This window comes from Rhipicephalus sanguineus, chromosome 9, assembly GCF_013339695.2.
Source record: "Rhipicephalus sanguineus isolate Rsan-2018 chromosome 9, BIME_Rsan_1.4, whole genome shotgun sequence".
In the NCBI taxonomy this organism is placed as follows: Eukaryota; Metazoa; Arthropoda; class Arachnida; order Ixodida; family Ixodidae; genus Rhipicephalus; species Rhipicephalus sanguineus.
This window is the reverse complement of record NC_051184.2, coordinates 89,896,654-89,918,287: the sequence shown is the minus strand read 5'-3', so window position 1 is coordinate 89,918,287 and position 21,634 is coordinate 89,896,654. Positions and strand designations below refer to the sequence as shown.

At 45.6% G+C, this 21,634-nt stretch overlaps 1 protein-coding gene across 5 annotated transcripts in view; it reads left to right on the top strand.

Annotated features, from left to right (window-relative positions):
* LOC119405997 (polypyrimidine tract-binding protein 1) overlaps window positions 1–12,543 on the top strand; it is a 150,622-nt gene extending 138,079 nt beyond the window's left edge. For all 5 annotated transcript variants that reach the window (XM_037672821.2, XM_037672822.2, XM_037672820.2 and 2 more), the window contains 5 exons: window positions 1,741–1,833; window positions 4,171–4,387; window positions 5,205–5,282; window positions 6,584–6,647; window positions 8,869–12,543. In XM_037672821.2, coding sequence (XP_037528749.1) covers window positions 1,741–1,833; window positions 4,171–4,387; window positions 5,205–5,282; window positions 6,584–6,647; window positions 8,869–8,937 — 521 coding nt within the window. In that variant the 3' untranslated portion in view covers window positions 8,938–12,543. The remainder of the gene's footprint in view (window positions 1–1,740; window positions 1,834–4,170; window positions 4,388–5,204; window positions 5,283–6,583; window positions 6,648–8,868) is intronic.
* Window positions 12,544–21,634: the final 9,091 nt, after the last annotated feature.

The following is a 21,634-nucleotide window of genomic DNA, read 5'->3' as shown; positions in this document are numbered from 1 at the left end:
CACCATTGTTGCCTGTCAATTTGTGGCATCTGCAAAGCACATAGATCTTATCATTGTAGCGCCAACTGCCAGCGGCACTACCTGCTCTGTTACAAGTGACGAAAGATCCAATGGGACACTAACGTAAAACAATGAATTAGTTTAGATTGATAACTCTAATGCTGTTAATTTCATCATCTGTTGATTAATAGTCGAGAAAATCAAGTCAAAGTTTCATTTTTAAATTTTGCACCGGAATCTCCGTGTGTGACGTCACTGACTTCAAAGCGTATTTTTCGTATTTTGGCGGACATTGGCTTACCGACATTGGCTTAACGACATTTCCTGAAACTTGGTATGTTAAGTCTATCGTCCTCTCAGAGGACAAGGTACTTCGTTTTTACCAATTAGGAACTACATACGACCTAGTAGACGCAATCAAAATCAGTGACGTCACGGTGTTTGGTGCGGGAGTTTAAATGTGACATCCCCACCCACATTTCTTTTTCACGCGTTTTTCTCACTTTTGAAGCGTCTTCGTGCAGTAAGAGTGGTGTTTTCGCCAAAAGGTCGTTTCTCTCTTTAGTGTCCCTTTAAATTGCGTGCACCTGATGAGCCAGTTCATTACACGGCCATGTAACATTATGTTGCAAGTGTGAAGGTCAACATCACATTGGAGCCACTTGCTGCTTTCCCTTCGCCCAAGCAAGGGAACAACAACCCAGAATTGTGATACCAGTTATCGTCGCTAATGGATCTGGCTGGCTGCAAACGTGCATGCCTTAACAGAGAATGGTGTAGCCTCGCGAGCTACGTATTCGCAAACCACTCGGGACCATACGATGGTACCATACGAGGGTATTGCTGCGCAGCGTCAGCACTTGAGAGCCACATTTATCGAATTCTTTGTGTTTCACTACATAGGTGGTAGCACTTCTGCAGTGCTCAAGGGCCGTGTTTATTCGGTATTTTTGTTACGCTACATAGATAGCACTTTGTCAATGCACACACAAAAAAACGAATTTATGTTCAGCTTCATACAAAAGCAATTCTTGTCACTGTTCAGTGAGGTGTGACTCTTCAGTAATTATACTGTCCTGAAATGATGCTGTACCTGAAATTAGATTTTGCTTGCAATCTGGGTGTTCACTTTATGCCTGAATTCTCGGGGCAGTATGTGTACATGGAAATATCACAGAACTCCACGAGTCCCTGTGTTTTATTAAATGGTTAGGCCTTTCAGTGTGTGTCTAGCTGCCTCTGTTCTTGTTGCCAAGTTGAGATACAGTAGACTCTCAGTAAATGGAAATCTCTTAAACAGAATTGCTCCTGAAATGGAACATCTGCCTCTGATATAATTGGTTTCATATTGCACCTGTTCTGCATTTCTCTTCATCTCTCAGCAAGCAGAACTCCTTTTAAACAGGACATATTTTTCTGGCTCCTCAGGTTCCAATTAACGGTAGTCTTCTGTACTTTCAGTGTGGGCATTTTGTTGCTCTCATCAGCGATGTAGATTTAGCTTAAACGTGTGAAGTGTGCATGGATAGCATGAGGGCATAAGAGTGTCTTTGTACTGCCTGTGCGTATCTTATGCACTAAAGAGCGAAATGGAACATGAAAGTTTTTCTCAGAAGTGTCGATACACGGACAGACTTATAAAGGCTGAAATGCTTCCATTTTTCATTGAGTGCTTGACAACGTGTTCCTGCCAATGTTTGCTTTTTTATTGCTTCCCCTTCTTTCCGAACCTTTGAATAGGTGTGTACGGCGACGTGATCAGGGTGAAGATCCTCTTCAACAAGAAGGATAGTGCGCTCATTCAGATGGCCGAGCCACAGCAAGCACAACTAGGTAATAATACTTTTTTATCGTTGTCGTTAATTTTGCATATTAACTAATTGTCTGGGGCATTAAAACCTTGAGTAGTATTGCCAGACCACACGTGATTACCTCGGAAAGATGCTCCATATAGGGGTGTTCTTATTTGATTAGTCCACAAGTGTACTCCGGCTTACATACAGAGGTGAAGCAGGAATTGCGTGGTAAGATTGAGTTTGTAACAAAGTCTGATTTCGTGGAGTCTGAGTGAATCCTGCGAGATTTGCCTGTTCTACTGTGAGGCATCGTTGATGCATTCTTCAACATGGATTAAATGGATGTGAGGGGACATGACAACGATTAACTGGATTCATCAAACTCGTTTACCTTGTAATGTGGGCCTGTGACATGCTTAAAGGAGCACTGACAAACTTTGACAGCTAGATACCGTATAACGCGTGTAAGGGCCGCACTTTTTTTTTTTCAAGAAATGAGGGCCAATTTTCAGGGTGCGGCCCATACACGCGACATTTTTTTTTTAAAGTAAAAACGCACCAGTTAGCGAACGAAGAACGTTTATTGCAGTATACGACATTTCTTGCGACATACGTGCTCAATCGTCAGTCACTCGGCGAGTCCTCAGACTTGGAGTCCGAGATGAGATGGTGTGCTGCGAAGCGCCGTCACCCCACAAGAAGTCATCTTCCGTGCCGTCCAAGCTGTTAGATATCTCAGCGACTTTAAAACTTCGGGACACAATGTCCGTCGACACCGAGCTCCACGCAGATAGGATCCACCCAAGTACAGTCGCCAAGGCTAGTCCCTTCACACGCAGCATGTCCGTTGTGAGTGCAAGACCATCATTCCGCACTTCAGTCACATAGCGGAGCAAGTCTTCTTCCAAATCGGGAAACTTGCACTGCTCTCCTCGGAAAGCGCGCTTAGTGCTGTTGGTGTTTCGCAAGCCTTCTTTTTGAGCACACCAACGTCGAACACACTTCTCGTCAACGTCGAATTTTCTGCCGGCGGCACGTTTCCCATGCTCGAGAGCATACTCGATCACCTTCAACTTATAGCCAGCAGTGTAGCTATTCAGGTACTTGCCCATCTTGCCAAAACGTGAATGCCGTGTAGAAAACAAGCTAGCACGAAGGTCATCGAACAGTGCAGAAAACTACAGCAAATGGCTGGCTGAACTGCACAAACCGAACAACGTGAACGCCATGCCAAAGTTGGTGATGCTAATGCCGATATGGATAGCGCTGATAGCGCGTTTGTATAGAGATGTGAGAAGCTAAAGATAAAATCCTGCTTTAACCTTTAGTTGGCGGGTCTATGAATACTAATAAAAAAGTTAAAATTTTTAGCCCACTTCACGAACATCTCAACACGAATAAAATCCAAAAATATATATATATATATATATACTCTGGTGACGATGATGATGGTTGCGTTTCCTTGCGCCATCTATCGACTACGCCTAGAAGCTTACGCGCATGCGCATTTTGAATACGTATTGGTTGAGGAAAGTGTGGGTGCGGCCCTTACGTGGATTTTTTTTTTTTAGAATATGCACTTCAAAAAAACGTGGTGTGGCCCTTACGCAGGTGCGGCCCTTACACGCGTTTATACGGTAACTTGAGGGATAAATTTGTGTGGACACACACGCATCATCTACGAAATATCAATGGATAATATAGCCTGGAACATAATTAAAATTAATTTTAATATGTTTGTCACGACACTGCACACGAAACGCACCTTTGATTTTTGTGTAAACAACCAGTCGACCCCCTGCGTCATGAGTTTGGGGTGGCTGCCACGATCCTTGCGAGTGCTCTCTCCTAGCAGACCTTTTCAATGGAAAGAGTGAGGCAGACTTGCACGGGAGTACAAAGGCTGCTGTCCTTGCCGTGGCAGTGCATTTTAAGGGGGTCACATATATTTACAACGCCTCGGAAGGGATTATAGCGGCACCCAGGAAGCCTTCGTTGGAAAGTTTTCAATGCAGTAGTCGTGTACACGTGGTTTTGTGTGCTCACTTAGCCAGCTATGTTTATGTGAAAACCACTCTGGGTCCCGCCTCACCCGATGCTTTCTGAAACTGAAACTGCGACTGAGCGCTATAAAACACTCTCCAAATAATCAATCGTCGGGCGCGAGCTAACGAGCTTTCCAGCCGGGATAAGCAAGTTGTTGTTAGCTACCTACTGCAACAGAAAAAACAAGATTCGAAATTTTTGTGTCAGTGCTTCTTTAACAATGGTGCCATGTGACATTGTTTATTTCTCTTCTTGCTCGATCGTTCTGCTTGGAAAGCTGTGAAAGCATCCTTTTGCTAATTGCGACTTCCTTCCCCTTTGGTGACAGCCATGAGCCACTTGGACAAGATCAAGGTGTACGGGAAGCCCATCCGGGTGACACCCTCCAAGCACCACATAGTGCAGCTGCCCAAGGACGGGCAGCCGGACGCCGGCCTCACCAAGGACTACATCAACTCTCCCCTGCACCGTTTCAAAAAGCCCGGCTCCAAGAACTACCAGAACATCTACCCGCCCTCGGCCACCCTCCACCTCTCCAACATCCCGTGAGCGCATTGTTTCCTTCACTCATTACAGTGGTGTCGTGAGGCAGCAAAGTAGGCTAGTTGGACATGTTTGTGATTGCGTTGCGCTTTTTGGAGTTAAACTGGCAAAACTGCAAGCAAAGAAGGAGTGTGCTACGTCCCATTGTTTCCCGCTTGCCTTGTAATATTTGCAGTAAAAAGTTGGTGATACAATGCTGCGCAACATGTTTTTTGGAATAACATGGTTTCCTCCTTTTCCTTGTCAACGCTTCACATAGAAACTATGCATATTTATATGGTTTATGCGATCGGGTAGTGAGAATACAAAAGTGGGCTTTCGCTAAATAACATACCAACATCCCACAAATGTGTTACGTGGCCACAGCAATGCAGATATTGGGGCAGCAGTACTGACAAACCGCGATCGTTCATTTTGACCGTTCAGTTGTCAGAGATGGACTTCCCAAAATTTTGCAGGACCTCTAGCCTCTGCGAAACTGCTTCGGAGAAATCGCTAGGAAAACTGTTCTGTTTTTATTACGCAGCTTGTGCCTGGCCTTGTTGGACCTTGTTAAGCAAAACCTAATTGGCTTGAAATGGTCACACGAAGGGTTACAATAAGTACACGTCTCTCTCTCTCCTTTATTTTCTATTTTTTTTTTGTATGTTGTGTTGTCAAGCTACACCTTGAAACGGTCGCCAGTTTCTTTCTATACAGTCGAATTGTTTCATTGACTACGTCGGCTGGTTCAAGACCAGAATCGAAAATGACACAATGAGGCTGGTGTTATCGCGAGCTCTCTCATACCTTACCTCTCCTCCTGTTCTTCCTGTGCAGGCCAACGGTATCTGAAGAGCAGATCCGGGAGGCTTTCACGCAAACCGGCGGCACAGTGGTGGCCTTCAAGTTCTTCCCGTACGTTGTCTCCATGTACTCTCGCTCTTATTATTATTTTGTTATCATTGTTATCAGAGAGCATCTTTAGTCTATAGTTCATGGTGTTTTGTGGTGTGGATTATGTCGATAAAAACTGTTTGGAAAGTTTCATATCTATCCTTCTTGTTTTGCAAGTAAAGCTTGGCATTTCATTAAGATAGCATGCACACCTTATAAAGAACATGCATAGTCAATCTAGCATGCACACCTTATAAAGAACATGCATAGTCAATCTAGTGTCCGCTCTGTGTAGCGGGTGATATGCTTAAAACTTATTTAGTTATTGTGTAGTTGCTCTTGTCTTTGTGACTGCATGCACTTGAGTTAATCTTGTTGCACTTGTACTTAATGCTAAATAAGTGCTCTACCTTTTTCAGGCATGCTTCTGCCTCCTTTTTTGTGTATGCAAGAAGTAAAGATACAGTAGAATCCCGGTGATACGAACCCGGCTGATAATGAATTTGGGTCTGATATGAATTCGCTAAAATTCAGACATTCCGAACACTTCCCCGTTGTGGCATTGTGATACAAACTTAAGTACTGAAATCGTTGAGCGAAGGCCTACAGCAGCGTGCTCTGGAAACACTGGAAGTACATGCATGCCCAGTGCACTAAGATTGAAAACAGAACTACCATTAGCCACAGTCGCTGCGGAAAAAACTGCCGTAGGTTCAATCATAGATAGCAGCTACGTAGCATGAGTTAAAACGTAACTACCGTTTGCCGCAACCGCTGTGCACGAAACTGCGGTAGACGTGATCATACATAGCAACAGCGTAGTTCTGAAGGCACGCGCATGGTCACCGTGCAGGGATTGAAACATAATTACCGTTTGCCGCAACTGCTGTGCATGAAACCGTGGTAGACACGATCGTGGATAGCAACAGCATAGCACGTGCATGGCCCGCACACATCGAGTGAAAAACAGAACTACCGTTTCCTGCAACCACTGCGCACGAAACTGAGGTCGCTGTCGACACAATGTCATATGGCAGCAACGAAACTCTGGAAGTGCACGAAGATCCTACGCTCTGAGAGTCAAAGTGGCACTGCTTGCCACAACTGCTGCGGTCAAAACTGCGATAGACCTGATCATAGATAGCAGTGGTGTAGTTCTGAAGGCACGTGCGGGCCAGCTCAGATAAATTGAAAACGGAACTACCATTTGCCGCAACCGCTTCACACAAAACCGTGGTCACTATCACTGAGATTCTACTGTACTACCACTACCACTACTGTTGTAGAACAGTGTTTGAGACAGAGTTGTCTGGTCTTTCCAGGAAAGACAGAAAGATGGCCCTTATCCAAATGGGCTCTGTTGAAGAATCTGTCACGGCACTCATCGTAAGTTTATTTTGCACTTCATGCCATGATCCAATGTAGAGCAGCATACGTAGAGCTGGTCGGTTTTATCAGAGTCCTTCAATGCTTTTCTGGTCACGAAACTCCTCCGTAACAGTTATGGGGAGAGCTTGCTATGTCCCCTCAAGTGCTGCACGGCGGCACTAGGAGAGCGCAGGGGGCATTGAGGAGAGCTTCACTGCGTAGGGAGAGCTGGGGGCCCGAGGAATCCAACGGCATCGGCATTCAAGTTTTCTTCGTTTTTCTAAATTTGTGCGACTGACGGCTGTGAGAAATGTGTGCAAGGACACAGATGATGTACGTGAATGCTGATGCCGAAGAGAAGACTTGCTGTGTACCGGTTTGTTGCTACGGCTACAGAGGTACGAGAGGAAAGGTGTCGTTTAATTTTTTAAGGGATGAATGAGGGATGAGAGGGATGAATGGAACGTGCAATACCGCTAGAGGAAACTGGCTGATTTACCTTCGATTCTGAACGCGTTAGAGTGTGCAAGAAACATTTTGACGCCACCGACGTTATTCGAACGGACCACTTCATAGTGAATGGAGGAAATGTGTCCTTGCAACGTGAGAAGGCAAGGTTGTAGGCTGGCGCTGTTTCTTTCGCAGCTTGCTAGTTATTTGGGTTCTTTCCAGCTTACTAAGTGCTTTAATTTGTTTTCTTGTTTGCCGTTGTTAAAAAAAGCTTTTTTTTTCTGTTTTTATTGACTGAATTTCAACTAAGCAAATTTAGAAAAATTTTGTGCTGTACTTCAGAGTTTGCTTTGTTTTTTGCAATAGCTTGCTCCCTTCGTGTACTGGCCTTGGCTTTCCTACGCTAGAAAATTGTTGCCCATAAGTTTGTTTTCTGAGGTATTTTTCCAATAAAAGCTTTTCTTTCTCGTTAAATTGTAGCATTCTTGCTTTGTTCACTGTAAATTAGTGGCTCGACTGATGTTATCAAACATATGCTTTGAAATAAGCAACTATAGTAAGTACGGACGCGATGGGCGTTAGTGTTTCCTCAGCTTGACACGTTTTTTGGGTATTTTGCACAGTGTTACGTTTTCCACATTCTGAATAATTCCCGTTCTGAAAACGTGACAGAGCTCTGCTCGTGAACACGTGTTTATTTTCTCTAGATTAGTGAAGCACTGTTTGATTTCAGTTAGTCACTCCCCTGTGCAGTCTTCACTAAGAAAATTGTTGCATCTCGCAGTGCAGACGTAGTCAGTCTAAACAGTCAAAGTAACGCACACTGTGATTTGTGAAGGTACCACGAGCGCAAAGATTGGAGATACCCGAGTGCCCTTGCAACGCTGCACATTGTAAAGTGCGACACACTTTCACTTGTGCAATGTCCATGTAACATAAAGTTGTCAAATTTACTTGTAGAAAAAGAACAAAACGTGGTTACAAACTCGGAGTCAAGGCTAGGTTAGGTCCTTGAGATCAGTGGGTATTCACGCGGCACACGGACGTTACCTTGCAAAAGCTTTGTCACTCCCGATTTTAAGTGTTACCGAAGCTCTGTGAGGTAGGCTGTAGCAGAGTGAAGTTAGCTTTTATAAACTGTAAACGCAGGAATGTAGAGCTTGTCTTTTTTTGTAATGTGGCCATGTCAAACTCCCGCGGCATAGAAGGCACGATTGTAAATAGCGCGATTGGTGCTGGCTCTACTCCCGCTGCGAGAATTCAGTTTGGGAGTTGGTGGGTTTGTAAGGCTTGTGCAGTGTCACAAGTCTAAGTAAATATCCCGTGCCTAAATAAATACGGTCGTGCTTCACTGCCTGAGGTAAGGCACCTCGCTCGAACAACATATACAGCTAATATTGCTGTGTCGGCACAACTGGATCCATCGCAGCCTTATATTTAAAAAGAAATATGCAAAAGTAAGTTTTTTACACGCGTATGCAACAACCACATTGTATGTCAGGTGTAGTATGAGTGGTAGTTGCATTATTGCGGTTTGGTGCAAAATAAACCATCAACTCGAACGAGCACAGCATTCAGCCGAGCGCAGCGTGCGCACACGAATGCCCCCGCGTTGACCGCGGCGATCCTAGCGGCAGCTTCTGTCCCTGTATGAAACTGTGGATGGAGTTCCATGACCAGAAAAGCATGGAAGGACTCTGGTTTTATTGTGCATGTGATGCTTTTCTGTGTGCAAACAAAACCAAAAACGTAACCGAATTGTTCTGTGTTTGGTATTTCTTGCTTCCAGAAAATGCACAACTACCAGCTGAGCGATTCCAATCACCTGCGGGTCTCCTTCTCCAAGTCGACAATCTGAGCTCGCCGAGCCCCGTCTCCTTCCTCCTCTTTCCCCACGTCGTCGTCGCGAGACCTGGTGTGGTGAAACTGAGCTGGAAGGGTCTGGTGACCGAAGAGGCCGAGACTGCTGAGATAAGAAGAAGCAACAGCAGCAACAAAGTGGGACCCAAAAAAAGGAAGAAAAAAAAAAAGTGTGCGACAGAAGGCACAGCGAAACATTGCCACGGCAAGCGGAAAGCAAGGCATCGTCCCATTTTTTTTTTTTCTTTCAAAAGGACTGCAGTGCGACGCGGCGCGATGCCGCTGGGCACGCATCGGTTGTGACGTCCGGAAAGACGTCGGGGGGGACAACAGAAACGCGGCAGGGTAATCTGCACAGGGAGGGGGTGAAATTTTATGTTTCCACTTTTTTTTTTTTCGATTTGAGAGTTCGTGGCTGCACCTCGTTTGTACATCAAAAAGGCTGAGCCTGACTTTTTCAGAGGTAGTCTATTGTGAGGGCCGAAGACTGGGGGCACTTTTTTTTTTGTTTCGCGTGGAAAGGCGCTGCGCTTCCACCGCCTTCCGTTTTGACCCCTGTCCCCCTTTTTAAATTTTTTCATCTTAACATGTGTACATCATTATATAAAGGTTGTCTGCGGCGGGTCTGCAGATTACTTTTCCGTTTCTTTACATTTGAATTCAAAATAGCAAGCAGAAATCAGCAGCAACATGAGTAATGAAATTTTCTCCACGCATTCATCCCCCCGAACCTCTCCTTCCATGCCTTTCACAATATTGTTGAGAGGTAAATGTTATACATCTGCACCAAATATATCAGCCCCTCTGAGCCCCTCATTTCTGCTTTGTGTGGTGGTTTTGACTTGTGGCCTTTTATTGGCTGAGAGCCACTTTAACTGCGTAATGAAATTACCGTTGAAGCATCTGTACACAGAAGTGCAGTTTATTTTGTAAGTTCGGTGCGTGCAGAGTGCAAGGCTGGTTTCCCGAGAGGGCATGGACGATGGCGAACCATCGATTGCAACTAGGCACTTCAAAATGGGGCAGAACGAATTTCAAGCACTGTTGTGGTATGTTCACCTTGGTTCATGGAATGTTAAAGTGAACAGTAGAGAGAGGCAGCACCGTTACCTGCGGAAATTGTGGCAGTCGCGTCACGTGTGTGCATCCATGCAATGCTACTGTAGCAGTACGTTCTGTTAGCGTTATCAAAGCACGCTGTATTGGTAATTACACGTCAAGATAACTGGGCCTTAATCAAAAGACACATTGAATGCTCTCACGGTACCAACCTGCACACTGCACACACACAGCAAGCAAATGCTGAGCCTGTGTTCGGTTTGTCATCTTGATCTGTAGTGCTGCGGGGAGAGCGGCATCATAGCATCGCGTGGTTCTGCATTGGTTTACTGACAAACCTGCACTCGATCGCAAATTTTGTTGGTGCTCGAACTGCGGTGTAGCTCTAAGCTGTAATGTAAATGATGGTAGTAGTGCAAAGAGCCAAGCTCTTGGCAGGCACCTACTTTTTTTTTTTTTTTTTTACCTGTACTTCGTTACTCGACATACTGACTAGAGCACTGCTGTAAGCAGTATGCTGGCCACTTCTGTAGGTCGTATGCTGGGGAAGTTACACTTCCTGAAAATTTTATGGTCGCTACTAGTGCTGACCCCCCACCCCCCGCCTTTTCGAACACCCTTGCTTTGTTTGCTCTCGCCAAACACAACAGCACTGAACGAAAAGCTGAATGCGTGTGTTATACACACAGGGTGTGTTATTGTGTTATGCACACAGCCTGTGTTACCACTCCCTGTGTTATCGCGCTGACTGCTTGCATGGGTCTTTCGCCCACGCTCGCCCATTATTGAGATTACATTGGCGGCCTAGCTTGCTTGAGCACTGGTGTCACGCTGCAAAATGGCAACACATGATCTTTTGTAACATTGTGTTATCGCCCTGCCCCGAAGATGAGACATTTCCACCCCCTCCCTGCCTTTCATTTGCCCAACACTTTACATGCGCTGTTTTTAGTTTAACACTTTTGTGTTGGCCTTTTTTTCTTTCTTTTTTTAAAATTTCATAGCACAGAGGAAAAGAAAAAGCCGTTGCTGTTGCCGTGTGGTCTTTGCCTTTTGTTGCCGAGCTTTGTCACTGTTTACCACGTAATCCTAACACATCATTCTCTCTTTCTCTTTGCATATGTTATCTACTTGTTTAGCCAAGATGAGGGACCCGCAAAAAGCCTTGCCGCTGTCCCGGCTAGCTTGGTTTTCCCGACTATTCTATATCTACCGAGTTCTTTATTTTCTGTGTTTTTTTCCCCTATACCGTGTAGTTCTCACGGTTTATGTACGAGAAGAGCTTGGTTGCAGGTTTTACTGGCTTTTCGCTTTGTTATCTGCGACTGTCTCTGGTTCACTGGGTCTTCGTTTTTTTCTTTTTATTCTCTGTCTTATGCCTTTGATATGTTGCGCCTTCTCATTTTGCCACTGGGCTTTTTTACTTTGGGTGCCTTCTGACTATTTTCTGTTACAGTACTTCGACCTTTATTTTTTCTGCTGTGTACACTGTGGCTTAACATTTTTTTTTTATTTGCCTGGGGACCAACCCATAGGTCGCATGGCTTTCACACTTTTTTGCCTGTGCTTCTGTTTCTTATTTTATGTAATAAAGCTCCACTCTCCACGCTTTTGCCTCGTCTTTCTTGCACCTCCCCGTAAAACCCTCTGTACCACACACATTTCAGTCTTAGTTCTAAGTCTTTTTTTTTTTCACACGCTCTGCTACCCGTGCCGTTTCAATTCAGGGGGTGGCCCTCGTGCCCCATTGCTGTGTAGTCTAAACCAACGTGCCGGCATTGATTGAACGTCGAGGGTTTTCGCGTATCCTTCCAGCCTATCGTAGTGCGACTTTTTGAAAGCCTAAATACCTTGTGCTTAGCTTTTGGTACATCGGCACGGTTATGAGGTTAATGGTTTTGTTGCGGTGAGCGAGTGATGACACAATGCCGTTCCACTCTCATTACCTCGAAGGAGAAGCAGCTTCATCGGCCTGCCGTAAATTCTTCCGGCCTGTTCTTACAGTACGAAGCACGCAAGAGCAACGGCTTTGTCACTCCAGCTGCCAGGAGTTTTCTAGCATTCCAAGTTTTTTTTTTTTTGTCTTTTTATCCCCGCTATGCCTTATTTTTCCCTCCTGCATTACGGGGATTTGGAAGGGGTTAAACGCTCCCTCTTTCGTGCACATAATCCTGTGAACATCTTTTCCATATGTAGCTTGGTTCCTGAAGTGTTTGAGATTTTTTGTTCCCCACTTTATTTTTTAGTGTCTTGTTGGTGGTTGTGTTAACGATGTAATCTGCCTCCTTTACTGTATTTTTACACTTGCTCTGACAGCACCCCTCTCCCCCTCCCTCAAGCCACTGTGGCCCAGGCAGATCTGACTTGAACAAAATAACATCCCCCCCAACACATCATCATTTTTTTTATTATATTGTATCATTTTGTTCTTGGCCATTCAGCATCGTTACCTCCTGTTACTGGGAGTACTGGGAGGATTCGTGTTTAATTTTATGGAAGTGAAAGAAGCGAGTATTTTGGTGAATAAACATGTTGATTTCTTTTTACGAGGTACCACAAAATTTTCCCATTCTTATTTTTCTCGAACTCCTTGCTTTTTTGTTTTTTCTTGCTCTACCGGGGAGTCTTGGTAATCGTGTCCATTGGCGAACTAGCTTGCCATTGAGCATCGCTGCTCATTGGACTTTTGCCAACATTGTTGCTCATTGAGCTTGTGTCGGCACCCGCGTGTATTGTCGGAGTGCAAGAACTCACTAAATGTCGAGGGCTCTGCGCTAGATGAAAATTGACACTCTAGCTGCAACCTCACGTGATGCTGGTGTGACACAGGCGCCTTTGACCACGATCAGAGTATTCCTTGATCCCTGTCCATATCAGGGCGAACATGATCTGGGAATGATCGATTGCCAATGGCGATTTGGCTGACATCTCCGCCAAACTCTGTGCAGATTGGTTTGTACCATGTAACGACGACTATTGTTGATCGCAATCAAAATTGCTCTTTCGACAGAGGTATCACTTGTTCCACAGTGATAACTGTGGCCTCGCAGGTACATGCATTTATGCAACAGTGTTGCCCACGCTAAAATCAATAGCAGGCATCATTTGGCTTTCTGGTAATGTGTTCCAGGAGCTTGTTAAAGGGGTACACTTTTTCACCAATGCCTTAGAACGAAAATGATTGCAGTGATAGTAAACACAACCAATCGGCAGAACGAAAATAAGTGCAGTGATAGTAAACGCAACCACTCGGCAGACTGTTTTTGTGGTGAATTTTGTATCTCTGAACTTTTGAGAACACACCATATGCATTGCAGTGTGTACCCCTTGTTAGTTCGATTGCGCGCAATGTTTGCGTGCAGAATTGCTGCGTTCCCATGTAAAACGTGAATACACGTAAAAAATGGTGAGGCACGTTTCAGCACTTCATGTCACATGCTCAGCAGCCTGCTCAGTATTTTGTCTGTACTTCGGAGAATTCCGTAAAAGCCATTATGTCCAGATCTTGTTTTGTTCGAAAGAAAAAAGGCGTTAAAAAAAGCGCCGTCTAAGACACAACAGATTGACATACCTTCGTGTCGCACATAACTCGATACGAGCGAGTGTTAGTACTGCATATGTTGTGTCCGTAATTGTATCGCACACGAAAGAACACCACATTTCGCATAGGGCGCAGGAGCGAAAATTCCGCGCAAGTGCCCTATGCAAAAGAACGCATTCTACCATACACAACATACATAGTTCTAAAACACCATTACTCTGTGTTGACTGTTAGCGGGCTTTCTAAAGCACAAATTTCTATTCTGTGAGGAAATGCCATTTGCTTTGGTTTTACAGAGATATTCATGTAACTACGCTGACAACGAGTTTTAAGAGAGCCCAAGTGCAAGCCTCCAGTCAGTGCAGTTTTGTTAAACTCGTGTAAGTATCAAAGTGAGGAAGATTTCAGCCCATGGGATGGGGTCAACCAAGAGCAACCTTTTAAGAGATTCTAACGCGGAAATGATGTCCTCGTCTTTTCCTGCGTTCTCGTGTCCGATGTGCGGTGGTTGATCAGCGTTTAAAGCGCGCTATGGGAATGCGACATTGCAGAGTTGATTCGATATTCGTCGCAGCGTGTTTTTCAGCACGGTATCATTGTTCGAGTAGTAGCCATGCAAAGGCATTTCACTTGTGAGGAAGAAATGCAGTTTATTCTGTGTTCTGCTGTAAGACGTATCATCTCACTCAAATCAGCGTTGGAGTGTTGGGAGGAGATGGCAGCATGTTGGCATTGTGCGAATAGTCTCGGATGTACACGTTAATGTTACTACTGTTGTTGGAGCCACAGGTTTATAAAGCTCTGCAGTTGCTGCCGGGAAGGTTGGGGGAAGTTTTGCTTACGACTTGCATGTAATATTAAAATGAGCAGACCAAATGTGGAATTACTGTGAAAATAAGTTGGGTCTTCGGCTGAAGTCATTTGTCATGTTTTGTGGCCGTATTTGTTGTGGCGCTCAGTTATTTTTTTAATCATTATATTGTACAATATAAAGGGCTTGCTTCTTCGTAGGGTCACTGCAAGAGATTTCATATGAAAGGCTGTATTGGGTACAATCATTTCTGTCATGGTTTGGAAAAACGGCACTTATGGGTCTCTTACACGCCAAGCATCCTTTTGCCTCGTTTTAACTGCTCACCCACTTCGAAGCAGCCGTGTTTTAGTTGTGAGGACCAGTTATAATTGGAGTAGATGGCAAGCCAGTGCTGAACGGGTGGCGCCAGGGGGGGGGGGGCCCCCTGCCCTCCCCCCAAGAAGCTCACTTGACCCCCCCCCCCCCGAAGTAAAATCCTGGCGTCGCCCTTGCTGTGCTGATTGATAGTGATGGTGGTGTTGCAGCAAGCGGAGTTAGACTGGCATACATAGGCGGCAATCGTTCTGCCTGAGCCTCCCATGCATTGATAGGGGTGTCACTCTGTGCCCCGTTACCATGGCAACAGTTAACAAGCGAGATTGGAACGTTGCCACTCGCTGATGAGCTTGCGACAAGCGCACATCAAGACGTGTGATACCTTGTAGTGTAGACTGTAAAAGCCACGAACAAGGCCGATATATATATATATATATATATATATAATCGCAGCGAAGCCCCCTTCCCCAACGACACACTCATCTATTTATGTGCCGCAGCACAGGAAATTTGAGTCTGGCCATTCCATGAAGACGAGGCTATGCCTACTTGGCTTTCAGAAAAAAAAAATATTACGGAAGCCACTACACAGGGTGTTTATTTGCCACGCAATGCCAGTCTTTGCATGGAACAATCGCGTTTTTTGGTCCCGCCACGACGAACGAGCCTGAGATTACGAACGCTTGTACAAAGCGGTCCGCTGTTCAAGTGAACATCGGAGCGTGTGGGGGACTCTCGGCGGCTGCCGCAAGTTTTGCGCAGGGCACACTGTGCGTAGTGCCCTGTATTCGTGTGAGCAGTTAACTACGCGACGATTCATAGCGCGGCATGAAGCGCGATAGCTGATGATAAAAGGAGCACTAAGGTTGCGCCTGTGTGGAAACTTACAGGCGGCGGTGGCTCCGAAGGTTCCCCACGCGCTCCAGTGTTCCCTTTAACAGTGGACCGCTGCGTACATATGCAGGCAGAAACACGGTAAAATGTCACGATTTGCTCACCAAAAGCAAGGAGGGGTGGACATTTCAGACTAGCCGAGACGTCTTGTACGCGTCTGTACGCGACGTCTGTGGCCGAGAACATTGTGCATTGCAAATTTAGCCGTGCCTTTTGAACTTGTTCCTTCGTTAGCACTTTTCAAAGGCAAAAAAAAAAAAAAAAATGTCGATCCGCGCTCCCCTCCCTGTCTGATCAGGCACGTGGTCCACCGTGCGAGCAGTTGTTAGACTTTGCACCACCATGTTGGCTTGTCTGGGTTCAAAACGTTTCTTTTGCACTACATATCACGACATGTGAAAAAAACGAACAACTTCCTCCGAGACCTCTCTCACCCCTACTCACATTCACATGGCCCAGTGCCATCGGTGAATAGTTATACACTCACCTTATATCACTTAACTATACCGTATACACTCGCGCGCAAGACGCAAGTCTATTTTCTATTCCACAGTTTTCCGTAGCATCTATAGGCGTCGGGCAAGTAAAAACTTGTTGCAAACTTCGTCGTGTAGCCTAGCTTTCCACACATTCTTGCTGAGCTTGCTCGTGAAGTAATCGTTAGGTGTTTTTTTTTTTCTTCCTAAGTTTACTTGTAAATTCGCTGGACTTGGGGCATATTTGTGCCAGTTGGCAACTAGAGGGTATTTTGCTTCAATGCATCTTTGACAACTGTTATTAGTTTATGCCAGATTCTTGCGGAGTTAAAATTCTCAAGATTTGATCCATGGCCTAGCCTAACCATCATTATTTCGTACAGTCGTTAAAGCTTACTCGACTATTTTGCTGATCCGCTGTAGTGATTCGGGATTGCTTTAAAAGCCCACTACAATGCACTTTCCGAGTGAGCGTTTGGCAGTGCGAGCTCATTTTTGCCTTACCGCTGTTGCGTGCTGATGGTGCTTTCAGCGGCAATTGATGACAGCTATCATGCCAGTGCTGGTCTTTGTGTTTTGTGACCAGGTGAATGAATGTTATTAGAGATGAGTCACCTGTACCAACGTGACGGAACAGCGCCAAGGAGCAAGAAAAGGAAGTGCTCTGGCTAAGGGCAGCTTGGGCTTGGTACATAACATAACTGGAATAGCGCACACTTACAGACGAAGTAAGCAAGGCGACACGAGCGCTACTATCGCCTTGCTTAATTCGTCCCTTAGTGTGTGCTGCTATTCCATTTACTTATGCTCTGGCCAGCGTGTTTTCTTCATGTTTGTCCTTGGCACTCTTTCGCGTACCTTGCACTGGCTACAGATTGCAGTCGTGTTGACCACATAAAAACACAGTCTCCTGGGCATTGTCACTCAACTCGGGGGAATTCAGCCGGGACACTAATCAGAGGAATTTAGTTTCAAAATGCCTTCGAAGCGCTTTTTTCTTTCCTTTATTAAATCGCAGGTCTTGGAGACTACAGAATTAACGTGCCGCCGAATGGGCTGGGGGTTAGTTTATCACTCGCGGGCGGGTAAGACCCATTTCTGTTAAGGACTGCCTTTATCTCCCAAAGTTTACGTAAAAAAAAATATCAAAGTATGTGCACTGTCCTTAGTATAACGCTGCTGCCTTGGAAATATTTCTTTTTTTTCCCATATTGCTCGCCTTCTCTGCCGTTTCTCTCCTGCTGTCAGTTTTTTCATATATTTTCCACATAAAAAAAATGTGCCTCTTTCAACAGGCTGCCAAATGGCATTTCTTTTCTTGGCTAAACCTTGCTGTACTGTGTACCCTTTTTTCTTCAATTTCAACGATGCTTTTTTTTTTTTTCTGGGGATCTCGTTCTACCTTGGAACTGTCTTGACCATCCGAGTGATGCGAAACTGGGCATTATTCTTTTGTTCACGTTTCAAACGGTCGCTTAATTTTGCTAGCACCGAGATTTTTTTTTCTTGTCATTGAAAATGGAATCAATACGTTTTTCTCAAACTATACGAGTTGGAATTGTCCAACTTCCTAAAGCCATATCGCTCAAGAGCTGCATAAAAGAAAGATCCCCTCTGATTTATATTTGAAAGCTTCCCATCAGCGTCATGCAGTTTTACGTGAACTCTTGCACAGTTCAAGTGGTTCAGTGAAATGTGTTCTACTCTTGCAGTTGCTTACGTCTTAGTTTTGTCGTTGCAGGCAATTCGGATTTTCCCAGTTAGACATGAATAATGTGTAAAATGTGCATCTGAGGGAGTCGTGCCCAAGTTTCGCACTGCTCATGTGGCTCACAATATTTTTTCTCTGTACTTTTCTGACTACTGTTCATTTTCTCCACTGCGTTCTTCCTGCGCCATTTGCAAACATTTGTCTTGTGCGTTTCTGTATACTTCTACTACTACTACTATACTAGTACTGCTGTTACTGAGGCGTTTAAACCGAGTCTGTATGTGTACATATATACATCTTTTCCTGCACTGTATCGCTCCTTTTTGCTATGTATATCTCCCCTCAATTCTGTGGTGGGTTTCATTAAACGGAAAGTCTTGTATTCTCTGAACTTTGGCCAACTCTTTTTCTCGTCTCTTTTTCCCTCGCTCGTCTTGAGCTTCTTGCTTTTTCTTTTCTTCAATCGGGGACTCGTAGGCATGCGGTGGGACGACTGGTATAAGTTAGGCACATCTGGTACACAGTGAGTACTGTGCCTTCATCCTTCGAGGAGTCGCTTTCAATGACGGTGGTGCGGATGGAAGCTGAAGTCGAGAAAGACTTCACCCGGGAGGTGTGCGATTACAAGTGTAAAGTGTTAGGAAAGAAATAAGCGCCGGGAGGACGACACACGGAAAGACGCACAGATACAGCGCTGACTCGCAACTGTTTTATTGCTTCGAAGGCACTGCCTTTGTGGCACGCATTAGAGCAACAGAAAGGAGATTTCAATAAATCTAAAAGTTGGTGAAAGAGGTGAACAACGAAAGGTGTCAGCGCAGACTACACCAGCGGATACAATTTTAGAACTCCGCGGCATGCCCCCCTCAAAGGAGATGCACAGAAGGCTGCATCAATAGGCACCGTGCATACGTTAGGCGCCGCCACAGTCGCGCGCGGCCTCCAGCGCCACAGCGGCAAACTTGACGGGATATGGGAGCAGACGACGCAAGCGGCAGCAAGCCTCTGCGCCGTGTTCTGCTGCTTCGCTCGACGCGTTTTCGTTTCCGTTCGCTTTCAAAAGACGTTAAATTGTTAGCAGCTGCCACAGACCCTTATGCCAGACCTCGTGCACCCTCAGGGGAACGCGGCCGCATAAAATGCATGAGCAAGGGAAGACGACAGGGATGCTACGGGCTCGTTGAGCGAAACTGCGCGCCGCTTCGTTCACTAAACGATCACAGCTTGTCACCCTCAGGCTAACGTGGCAGCAGACTTGGCGGCTGCTTGAAAGAGGCTACAACACCGGCGATTGCATTGCGTTCACTGCGCCGGATTCAACCAGTGCAGCCGAGCGGTCGTCACAGCGGCTGTTAGCTAGCCATGGCACTGCAAAGCGTGTCAATTATTATTACATTTAGGTTCAGAGAGCTACGTGCTATAGATGGTTTCTTCCGAGGAGCTAATCTAAATAAGGGCAGAGAGCTTCTCGATCGAAGCGAGGCTGGCGAGGCATGTTCACGGCTTCATGGAAGAGACGTTGCACGGCGGATCGTCAGTCACGGGGAAGTGCGCACCACAGATGCGAATGAACCCGCCGGGAAGATCCGTGAAAATCGAGGTATGCCGTTTAAGTTGGCTTTTTCTTAGTTACAGGTCATGTAATGTTTTCTTATCACTTAAAGCAGGGATATCCGTGCGGCCAACTGGCAGTGCCGTGCCGGAGTCGCAGGAAAGCATAAAACCGCCGCGGCAGTTCCATTGTGTCTGAACGAAATTACTTGCGCATCGAAGACAAGCAAACCGCGATAATGGGGCTTTCCTTTAATTAAAAACGTCTACCCGAAACACTCACCTGTGGCAATCACAAAAAAAAAAAGAAAAAGTGAGCGAGTTTTTTTTTCTTTCTTTTTGTCAGCTTCATTACAAATAATCTGGAGGAACTTCTGCCTCTACAGTTAGCAGGGGCGTAGCCAGAAATTTTTTTCGGGGGGGGGGGGGGGGGGTTCAACCATACTTTATGCATGTTCGTGCGTGTGTATGTATGTGTGCGTGCCTATATACGCAAGCAAAATTGAAAAAAATTTCGGGTGGGGGTTTCGCAGAGGCGATCGGCAGTCTCGCTTCAGTCGTTTGGGCGGGGCCTCCGGACTTCTTAAAGGGACATTAAAGGCAAATATTAAAAAGACCGACAACTGGCCAGAACGTGGGATTAGATTCTGGTATAAATGAAAAGGCCTTGAAATATAGTGACCGATTCCAGCATCCTTTTCGCGTTGCGAGTAGGATTTATATTTTTAAATCGTGTGTAAAAGTAACAAAAAAACCGGTATGTCGCGCAGCCTAGCGTAAGAGCCTTGAAGCTGGATTATGATGAAGTCGATCACTGCTGTACGTAGTCTGATGCTGTCATGAGTGCCATAATTAGCACTCAAAGTATGTATATTATTATCCAGCCCCACTCAATTCTCTGCTGCTTACGAGGTAAGCTGCACGGTGAGAAGCGGCGCTGCCTTCGCGGCCGCCAGTGGACCATATTGTTTGGTATAATAACATAATTTAATCAATGTAGATGAGGTATTAGGCCAACATGAAACAAGGAAGCTTTTTTTTTTCTTCGAGCCTGGTGGCAGACATGTCACCGCCCCGTTTCAAAGGGGACGCTCATAGCATCCATCCATCCATCCAGTGGACCATGTCCAGCCACGGCGCATGCGCGCGAAGTGCACGCATGCGCAGTAACTCACCACGTTCTAACACGAACCGCTCTCACGCTCACTTTTTGCAGCATATGCTGTCTCGTGTGTATAATGACTTCATATTCGCCGCAGATGGAAAAATTTTGATTACAAATGTTTCGCGGCATTTTCCACGTTGCCATTCCGTCATTAGGCACCCTGACCGGTGGGCTTTCCGCTGCGCTGAAGAAAATAGGGACCATGAAAATTGATTGTAGGTCCCTTTCGACGTTGATTGTTGCAATAACATTGCAGAAACCTCGTAGTTAGGGGCGTAGCCAGGGGGGGTGGGGGTGGGGGTAGAGTTACTGCATATGCTACCTTTACAGTAACTCTAGTAGGATGGATGGATGCTATCCTTTCAATATATCCCACAAAATTTCCTGATTAACCTTGTCATACGCCCCGGTGATATCTAGATAAGCTACGTATAAGGGCCTGTTTTCTATTTTCGATATTTCTATACACTGGGTAAGAACAGACAAATTATCATCTAACCGCCTGTCGATTCGAAATCCATTCTGAAGTTCTCCCAAAATATCATTTTGTTCTACCCACGCTTCTATTTTTAATTTTACTGCCTGCATCGCCAACCTGTATAGCACCGATGTAATGGTTAGCGGTCTATACGAGCAAATGTTATCCTTTTCTCCCTTGCCTTTATAGATTAAGTTCATTCTACTTTTTCGCCAACTGTCTGGTATTTCCCTCTCCTGTAAGCACTTTTCTACGGCTTTCAGCAGTGCTTCTTTAGTTTTATGTCCGAGTTCGTTAATGAGGCTGACGGGAACCCCATCTAAGCCCGGAGTAGTGCGCTTAGGAATTTTTCCTTCGGCCTTCTTCCAATAGACCTTTTTCAAGCAATCCCAGAAACCCGCGCGGGCGCTCGAAGCACTATGGGAAAAGTGTACGGCGAGCCCGCCGGCTGTTCCGTCGCTCGCTGCTCGTTGGCGCCGTGGGAGCACCAAACGAAAAAAACGCGTCGCCGCTGGTTGACTGTTATTAAATCCTAAGTTCCCACAATCCCACAAAATTTTCTATTCGAAGTGGCGAGCCACTTCGAGTGCATCTTCGCCTGTTGACCCGACACAGGCAGCACCCGCTATCAGCACTCCGCGCCACCCACCCAAACTGCAGTTTTTCAAAAACAATATCACGGCATGAAAAC